At 55.8% G+C, this 9,775-nt stretch overlaps 1 protein-coding gene across 1 annotated transcript; it reads left to right on the forward strand.

Moving 5' to 3' along the window:
- Positions 1-4,119: 4,119 nt before the first annotated feature.
- DLX3 (distal-less homeobox 3) lies at positions 4,120-9,404 on the forward strand. The gene is made up of 3 exons (XM_019638588.1): positions 4,120-4,667; positions 5,786-5,976; positions 7,539-9,404. The coding sequence occupies exons 1-3, from the start codon at positions 4,343-4,345 to the stop codon at positions 7,884-7,886; spliced, it is 864 nt and encodes a 287-aa protein (XP_019494133.1). The 5' UTR covers positions 4,120-4,342; the 3' UTR covers positions 7,887-9,404.
- Positions 9,405-9,775: the final 371 nt, after the last annotated feature.

Below are 9,775 nucleotides of genomic sequence, written 5' to 3' on the forward strand. Positions count from 1 at the left end.
AGCAGCCGGAGGGACCCTTCTAGAATAAAAATCCAGTCGTGTCTCTCCTCTGGTGAAAATCTTTCAATGGTTTTCCACACCCTCTAGATAAAACCCATTCTCCTGCTCATAGGTTCCAGGTCCACTCCAGCTTTCCCTCTGACCACCCCTCCCCTGATGCTTTGCCCCAGGCAGTCCCATGAGCCTCTGCACAGGCTTTTCCTGTGGCTGGGAACCCTCTTCTTCCCCTCATCCCTGCTTTTCCTGGCGAGTTCCACACATCCTTCAGGTCTCACCTCAGATATCCTCCTGTCTCTGTGAAGAGTCTGGGGCCCCCTTAGGCTGTCTCAGCAGTGTGTGCTACACCCATCCCAGCACATGTCCCATGGTAGTGAAACTGGCTGCTTATGTGTCCACTTCCCACAGTGGACCTTGAGCTCCATGAAGGGGGACATTGTGTCTGTCTTGTTCATCACTCCATTCTCAGCACCTAGCATAGCAGAAGCTCAGAAAACATTTGTTAGATGAATGAAGGACTCCAGAGGGAAGTCCAGGCTGCAAAGTGCTGGAGGCCTGGGGTGTATCTCCAAGGGAGTTGGCAAGAAAGTAGAGGGGAGTTCCCCCTTGAGAGACAAGAGTCCTAGAATTGAGAATCATAGGCCATCAGAGCTGGAAGGGACCTCAAAGGACATGGAATAATCCACTTGCTGATTTACAAATTAGAAGCCTAAGGGAAGGAGCCACTGGCTGGATAAGGATGGGTGGAAGGAGGGAGAAACGGCCGCTGCAGAATAAGGCACGGTGAGGAGGAAACGTGAATATTCAGTGCTGATAGGACTCCTAAAATAAGTCAAGTTAATATTCCTTCTGGGTAGGATGGTGGGGCGTCTCCCAGATCTCCCCAGAAGTATTTGACTCTGGCTTCCTTACATTAAACCGCTAGATGGCGCCATGTCCCCAAGCAACGGAGAGAGCAAGGGCTGGTCCGCTCACCCGGAGGTTCCATCCTCCTTCCTGAGTTCCTCCCTTCAGACCTGGCACTCTGTGAGCCCAATTGCTGTGGCCCTGCTCAGGTGGCATGATACTTGGGCTCCAGAGAACAGCTTGCTTCAACAGGGTACCTTTTCTCATACCAGGGAGAGAGTTCGTAATGGACTCTGACCTGGGCATTGACCAGCACCACTCTTTCACCTTTCTGCCAGCCCCCAGAGGCCCTTGACAGATTGCCCTGCATCACCCCTCCACCAGGACTGGTCAGGCTGACACTTGCTCATCTTGTTGTCCCAGACGAGGTGCAGTGGGTGACACTGGTCCCACTGCATCCTTCAGCAACCTTGACACCCTGAGCTGGCAGGTGCCCACCCCGTGGCTCCCATACTGCTGGCCTGACAGGTCCCTTTCAGGCCATCATGGCTTCATCTGGGAAGCTGCCCCTGCTTCTTGGGCAGCTTGATGGCGGTGCCTGCTCCATGCTTCCCCTTTTCCTAACACTGCAAGCCTTCTCAGCCGAGATGATCCAGCCCCTCTCCAGTATTAGGTAGTCTCACTTATTCAGTCAACACACACCTATTAGCACTGAGGTTATGTGTGCCAGGACCTGCCCTCGGTGTCTGGAACGTGGCAGTAAACTGGACAGATACAGTCCCTGGTTTCTTGGAACACGCAGTGCAATAGGGGAAAAGATGTTAACCTCACTTTACCAAACAATTGTTTAATTGCTCACTTAAGTTCCTAACACTGCAGTTTTAATCTATTTCTAGAACTCTTAGACTTTCAGAGCAAAATGGAGCATAGAAGTTATTCTAATGTAACCCACCACCACCACCAGGACTCTTTCATGATTTCTGGACTTCCAGTCCAGTGGTCATTCATTTTACTCAGGAGCCAACAGTAGGGGTGCGAGTGAGGAGGGAGAAAGAGTGAGGCTTCTGTTAGGACCCCATGAGTAAGGTAGACTTCCTGCCATCTCTGAATCATCTGGCCTTTCTTGGTGTAGGTGAATGAATGAATGAATGAATGAATGAATGAATGAATGAATGCCAGAGAAGGGGCTTGTCCGACGCTGTCCTTTCTTTGTGTGGAGCTGGGGCTACAAAGCAGGCCAGGCCGGCCTCCCCCGCTCCCATCCTGGGAGGGAAGCCAGCCTGCCCAGTGCCCTTCCTGCACCCGATGCCGCGGGCTCTCTTGGCGCCCTCTTGGCAACAGAACAGAGGACATCCAGAGCGGGTGGCAACTCGCCCCGCCACGGGCTCGGAGCGGCGGGCGATAGGCGCTGGGGGGACGCGGAGATAGACAGACAGATAGCGCTCCCCTCGCCCGGCCCCCGCCCCCACCTTTCCCACGCCTGGGCCTCCCCGGAGCCGCTCAGACCTGGCGGTCTCGCCTGCCCCTCAACCCACGGACTGTGGCCCTCAGTCTCCGCCAACTACAGCTCTCAAAGCCTTGAGAACCCCTAGCAGCCTGCCCTGTGGGACTGACTCTGGAAAGGCTCGCAAAGCCCCCTGCACACTTCTCTGCCTAACAGAGTCTGCAAGGGAGACCCCCTCCCTAAGGCTTGGAGAATCCTGGGGAGGCTGCGGAGCCCAGGCATGACCACAAGGTGGCGCGCTGGCACTGCGTGTCCTGGGATGCGTTAGCCGCCAAGCAGGGGAAGAGGACAGAATTGACGCGTCAGCCCTGTGTGAAGATTGCCGTACTGCTAGGAACTGAGATTTGGAGGCGCTCCTCCTCCCCCCAAAGAAAGGCGGGAGCAGAATTGGGGGGTGGAATGAAGAAATGAGGTAGGCGTTGGGAGCAACTTGAATAACCTAGAGGCCTAGCCTTATTATGGATCAAACAAGACTAGGAGCTGGGGGTCCCCAGGGAGGGGAACTACTTCTTTAGGGCCTGTTTGGGGGGGTGGGGTGTCAATGGAGCATCATGGTTCCCAGCTACTGGGGATTGGGAAGCGACGGGGAATTTTATACACCTCTGCATACAACCACACATTCATACACAGACATGCTGCCCCAGGACCCTCCACTCAGACTACACCATCACACTTTCGCACACACGCATTCCTACCCTCAGATACACCTCTCAATATACTGCAGAACACATGAAATCTTCACATCACACACCCCAAGTACACCCGTCCCATGCACCTGATCTCTAAAAATCGCCGCATTCCCCCAGTACTGTCCCAAATGCACAGACTCTGCCCCCAACTTACTGAAACACACAGAGAGACAGCCTGTGCCTCATCAAATTTCAGGCAGACCCCAGGTCTCCTGCTCCTGGGCAATCTCTGAAACTGCACACACATAGTTTTGGAGATAGTTCTCTAATATCACTACAAACAGGCTGTGCACACCCACCCTTCCAATAAGCACCTAAATCCACACACACACGCTTGCTCCCCCTCCCCCAACAGCATCCTCCCTGGGCTGAATTATGATTTTCACAAGCCCAAGGCACATTTGCTTAATGGATCCCTTTCTTCATAAAAAAAATTTTTAATTACATTTCATGACTGCCTTGCTGTAAAGACAACATATTAATATCATATATTCGAACTTTTTCTTCAACTTAAACTTTCTTTTTCCTTTCTTCTGATTTGAAGAGAAATTAAAACGTTTCATGGGCAATGGATCCTTCCCGCATTGGGCACATTTGTCTGCCTGTCATTTGCACAGCGCGCGCACGTGCACACGCGAGCATACACACACATCACCTCGGACCACCTCCCTCCAGAAATACCCAATAGAACAATTCCCCTCCTTCCCATCTCACCTGAGCCCACCTCCCACCCCCAGCCACGGAAACAGACTGACAAGATCCTGGGGGCTCTGCATAGACATCTTCTCCCCACTGCTTCTTTCAGAGACCTTGGGGGTTTATCTGGGCTGGGGGAGAAAGCCACAGAAGGAGGAGGAGCGAGGTGTGTGTGTGTGTGTGTGTGTGTGTGTGTGTGTGTGTGTGTGTGTGTGTTTTGGTAACAACAAAGAATGGAGGAGAGAGAGGAGAGAGCGAGCGAGCGAACGAAAGAGCGAAAGAGCATGTTTTGCCTCGAAGGCAAGACTTGCAGCCAATCAGAACGCTGGAGCCTCCCTCCGCGACTCCTCTATTGAGTCTATAACCGGCTGGCCGGGCGGAGCTGGCAGCATTTGACTGTGGCTTGGGACGCGACGAGAGGCGCGCAGCGACCGCCCGAAGGCCGGCGCTGGTCTAAGCGACCCTCGGCCTCCCCTCCCCCGAGACGCTGCGGGACCCTCCTAGCGCCCTGCCGACGCACACCCCGCCTCGGCTCCTCCGCCTCCCCCGCGCTCGGGCTTCAGCGCTCCGCGGCCAAGGCCAGCCCCGGGGTGGCGCGGCGCCCGCCAGGATGAGTGGGTCCTTCGATCGCAAGCTCAGCAGCATCCTCACCGATATCTCCAGCTCGCTTAGCTGCCATGCGGGCTCCAAGGACTCGCCCACCCTGCCCGAGTCTTCCGTCACTGACCTGGGCTACTACAGCGCTCCCCAGCACGACTACTACTCGGGCCAGCCGTACGGCCAGACCGTGAACCCCTACACCTACCACCACCAGTTCAATCTCAACGGGCTTGCAGGCACAGGCGCTTACTCGCCCAAGTCGGAATATACTTACGGAACCTCCTACCGGCAGTACGGAGCGTACCGGGAGCAGCCGCTGCCCGCCCAGGACCCAGGTGAGGACCGCGGGGTCGCGGGAGGATGGGAGACCCTTTAAAGCTCCCCAGGGAGAGCAAGGCGGGGAATTGAAGCAGAAATCGAGGGAAGCTTTGAGGGTAAAACATGTACTGTCTGGTGTGAGAGAAAGTGGGCTAGATGATCTCACAGGGAACAGACGGTCTTCCAGTCCCGAGACTGCGTGCGTCTGGGGCGCATTGCTCCCTGTGCGCCGCGGTCTCGGCTGAGGATGGGGAGAGCTAGAAGAGGAAGGAGGGGGCTGTGGATTGTTGGGGAACTAGGTTAATCGAGGTGTTTTCGCGGGGAACCTCAGCAGGCGGTCCCCCTTCGGGCTGCAGAGGGCTTGGAAGTTCCAGGGACCCTCTGGATCTGGGCTGGTGAGAGGAAGAATGGTCTCTGAGGTAGAGACACCCCAGAATTATGGGAAAAGAGCGGAACAGCGACTGAGAAGTGGAGGAGCTGAATAAGAGAAAGGTGGAAAAAGCGAAAAAGAAATGTGGAGACAAAGTGAGAGAAAAGACAGAAGAAAAGAACAGAGGAAAGGACGGGGGAAAGAAGGAAGGAAGGAGTCTGTACTATGCTTGCAACTTTTCCGAAAATCTAAAACTATTCTAAAATAAAAAGGTTAAAGGAAAAACAACAAGGAAGGGAGGAAGGAAGGAAGGAAGGAAGGAAGGAAGGAAGGAAGGAAGGAAGGAAGGAAGGAAGGAAGGAAGGGACAGGAAAGAGCGAAAGAAGCGACCGACAGCAAGGTGGGGGGAGAAGGGGCCAGCCAGCAGACGGGCGGCGAGGAGCTGCGAGCTGGGAGGCGAGCCGGGAAGGCGGCCTGAGCGAAGCCTGGGCCGTCCTGGCCCCGGCGGTGCGCGCTCCGGGGACCGCGCTCCAGGGCCGGGCGCAGAGCTGGGAGCGCCGTGTCGTGGGCGGCCGCCAGTGGCTCTGTCGCCGCCGCTCCCTCCCAGGGCGCCGGCGACGGAGCGCGCAGCCGGGAAATCCCGGGGGAGTCAGTGGGCCAGAGGGTGGGGCGTCCCGCGGGGCCCCGGAGGACACCTGGGTCTCAGGCCAAAGCTGAACCGCCTACCTTTCCCCCCGCGTCCCCCGCCCCGTGCGTTACCCTCAGTGTCGGTGAAGGAGGAGCCGGAAGCCGAGGTGCGCATGGTGAACGGGAAGCCCAAGAAGGTCCGAAAGCCACGCACTATCTACTCCAGCTACCAGCTGGCCGCCCTGCAGCGCCGCTTCCAGAAGGCCCAGTACCTGGCGCTGCCCGAGCGCGCCGAGCTGGCCGCACAGCTGGGCCTCACGCAGACACAGGTCAGTTTGGGACGATCGTGTGTGGCGGGGCTGCGTGGGACCCCGGGGCTCCCCAGGCACTGCCGAGCCTGAATGGCCTTTTAAATTCCCTACCGACCCTTGAAACCCTTGCCTGTGGGTGGAGAAGCCACCCAAATCTCAATTTCTGTCGAAAGTTTCTGCGTTAGTACGTGTACAGGCGTGCATATTTGTGAAGCTGTGCAACTGCGTATGTCTGTCACCAGGAGAGGTGTTCTCCTTCTACCCCAGAATCCCCAGCTCCTACAGTTTTCCCGGCAGTGCTGGTCAGTGTCTTCCACCCCAGGCTAGGCACGTGTGTGTAGAGGTGTACATACACATGCATACACATGTATATTGTTTGCACACATGTTAATGGGTCTGTGTACACGTGGGAATGCTCACATAAGGAGTTCAACCTTTCAAGGGTCATTGTGGTTATAGATGGAGGAGCACATGGACGTGACTGTGCACCCTGGTGAGTGCATATCCAAAAACGTGTGCTTGCTTCAAAACACCACATTCCTGCTAAGCACCCAAATGCTCCACCCCTTCCTCTGCCTGGAGCCAAGGAGAGTCCCACCAAAGGGGCAAAGGGACTTAGAGATGGGAGCCCCACCCCCACCCTCAGCCTGTCCCTAAAGCCCCCAGCAGCCTGTCACTGCTCAGGGAAGGAGTGGTGGCAGCCTGGCTCCCTGCAGGTGTTGACAGGCGAGCCTGGGTTGCGGCTGCGGCTGCGTGGGGCCCGGTCCACCGGGAATCTGGGTCACCTGGTGAAGAGCTGATTCATTGTTTGTACCAGTCATGGGGTGGAGAGCGGCAGGGGGAGGGGGAGATACCCTAGGGGAAATTTGGGGAATCATGGCACACCTGCTCCTGGGTCCCCAAGGTCACCCCCATTAGCCAGCCCCGGAGGGCTCCTCCAAGCCTGAGTGTGTGAACGTGGGTGCTCAGGTTTGTGGGTGTTTATCTGGGTGTAGTATCTGTGTGTGTGTGTTTCTTTATAGTCTGGTGTCTGTGTGTGAAGCGGTGAGTGGGTACGTTCCTGCACATGGAGATGTGTTGCGTGGGTGTGTGTTTGTCTCTGTGTATCTGTTCGCCTTGCCTTTGAGTTTCTAATGTGAACAAAAGGCCACAAACTGCCCATCATCCACCTGGGCTGCCTTTTATTGAATGCTTACTATATACCAGGCTGCTCTAAGTTTCTTATCTGTCTTAACTTATTTGAGCCTTATAATGACCTCATGAGGTAATAGTGCTGTGACCATCCCCAATTTGCAGTTGAGGGAGGCAAGAACCAAAGAGGTTAAGTAACTTGCCCACGTCACACACTTAGTAAGTGGTGGACTGGAATTTGGACCCAGGTAGTTGAAAGCGCCTCGCCACAGTTCTATCCCAGACAGAAAAAAGATGCTGGCCTGGGAGTCAGGATGCCAGGGGTTTGCCTGGGTCCTGTTGTATGACATTGGGGGGCTGGCCTTGCCCTCTCTAGGCTGGATTGCCTACAGGGTTTTTACTCAGCATTCTGAGAGGCTAACCAACTCCCCCTTTCTGCTTGGGCACAGGTGAAAATCTGGTTCCAGAACCGCCGCTCCAAATTCAAGAAGCTCTACAAGAACGGGGAGGTGCCCCTCGAGCACAGCCCCAACAACAGTGATTCCATGGCCTGCAACTCACCACCGTCACCCGCCCTCTGGGACACCTCTTCCCACTCTACTCCGGCCCCTGCCCGCAGTCAGCTGCCCCCACCGCTAGCATACAGTGCTTCCCCCAGCTACCTGGACGACCCCACCAACTCCTGGTACCATGCACAGAACCTGAGTGGACCGCACTTACAGCAGCAGCCACCTCAGCCGGCCACCCTGCACCATGCCTCCCCTGGGCCCCCGCCCAACCCTGGGGCTGTGTACTGAGCATCCGCCTGGCATGAAACTCCCACAAAGGACCCCCAGGACCAGGCAGAAGGCACCTCCGTCCTAGCTGACACTCAGGAATCATCAAGGAGCACAGGGGAAAAGGAACTCCCTTTCCCCCTTCCCTTGCCCCTTCCTCCAAGGACCCAAGAGCTCCAGATGAAATTTGCATGGACCAAGGATGTCCCCTGAACCTCTCTCCCCCTGCCTAGACACTGGGGTACCCCTCCAGATGTTGGGGCACGCCACTCCAGCTGGAACAGCTGTTTCCCTTCTGCTCCAGGAGCCTGGATTGGCTTTAAATGGCTCATCACCTTCCAGCCTCTAAAACTTAGCATTGGTTTCCCAGACTGGAGATCTAGGGGACTGGGGAACTGTGAAGCGTTTGCTGGTCAGGCCTGGGCTGGGGCGCCAGGCACTGTGGATGCCGGGACCTGCCAGGCCTGGTTCCTCCTAAGCCACCGGTGTCTCTTCTCTTCTTGGGCATCCCCTCTGCCAAAAAGACATTGGACATCGTGACTGGGACTCAGAGTGGAGACCTCAACCAGCTCCGCCTCACACTTCTAGCCCTCATTTAAAATTTGAGGGTTAAACCAAAGAAAAGCCCCCAAGTGGGGGAATCATTCAATATTTGTGGCTTTAGAGGGAAGAACTCAAGGAGTCATCTCTCTCCTCTCCCTGCCTCTGGTTGGAGAGGAGGGGTGGGTCTCAGATATCTTTCCTAAGGACCCATTTCTTCTTCCATGTACAGGACTTTGCACAACTTTGGTTTTAAAAGCTGTTGAAAAATAGGAAAACAAAGGGCATTGTTAACAGATAGGACCAATCTCCCCTGCGTGGGCACCTCTGCTCTGCCCCGCCCCCACCCCACCTCTTCCTCTCCTCCAGTAAGTTGGCAGTTTTGGCGCCAAACCCCAAATCTCCAAGGAGACATACCAGGCAAGACAAACCCCAAAACACCCCCTTTCCGGTGGCCTTGGAAACAGATTGCGCAGGCCCGAGATGGAGAATGTTGGGTGAGGTGCACAGGGAGAGAGGGGAGGGTTGTAGCTTGGTGCCTTTAGGGGTGAGGGGGAGGCTGTCTGGAGGGCTGGTGGCACTGCCCCTCCCTGGCCCAGACATCCCCCCGGAGCTAACTTTCCTCCACCCCTGATGTGGTCAAACATCGAAGAAAAGGCGAGGTAGAAGACTGTAGCTATATATATATAGTCTGTATTTTTTTAAGAGGAACAGAAAGAAGCAGCCTCCTCCCTATGTGGTTTCCTATTTATGTAGCCCTTTCCTCATGGATGTACCTGCCTGTGTGTCGTCGTGAGCTGAGAGAAATAGAGATATGGGCTCAGGCTGGATTGGGGTTTGGTGGGAGGTGCAGGAGTGAGGAGAGCATGGCAGATGTCCAGGAGTCCCCCCCAGGGGGACAGGAACAAAGCCAGCTTCCACTCCCTCCCAACCTTCTCATTTCTGCTTTCTTACTGGACCCATCTTTATATATACCGTTAATAAAAAAGAAGAAAATAACCACTGAGCTCTTTGAACTGGAGGCTGGAGGCAGATGGGGTTCTGGGGACGGGGGAGGTCCTGGGAGTTGGGGAAGGTGTTTGGTGGGGAGAAAGCACTGAGCCTCCAGCTGCTTCTGGGGACCCACGGCTTGGGCTCTGCCTCAAGGGCTGAGCTGGGCCTGGCCCTGGGTGGCAGGTGCTCCTGACCCCATGGTTGTCCCTAACCTGCGTAGTTCTGGGTGGGTGGGAGGCTCCCAACTGTGGCCTCCCTGACTCCACTCTGCGTGGTGGCTTGGCGTTCCCTCCGCCGCTGCCGCTGCCGGGTCACCTCAGGGCTGCTCTTTGATCTTAGGCTCACACGCAGACATGCTTGCACATGTGTGTACACCC

The sequence above is a fragment of the Hipposideros armiger genome, unplaced genomic scaffold (assembly GCF_001890085.2).
Source record: "Hipposideros armiger isolate ML-2016 unplaced genomic scaffold, ASM189008v1 scaffold_40, whole genome shotgun sequence".
Lineage (NCBI taxonomy): Eukaryota > Metazoa > Chordata > Mammalia > Chiroptera > Hipposideridae > Hipposideros > Hipposideros armiger.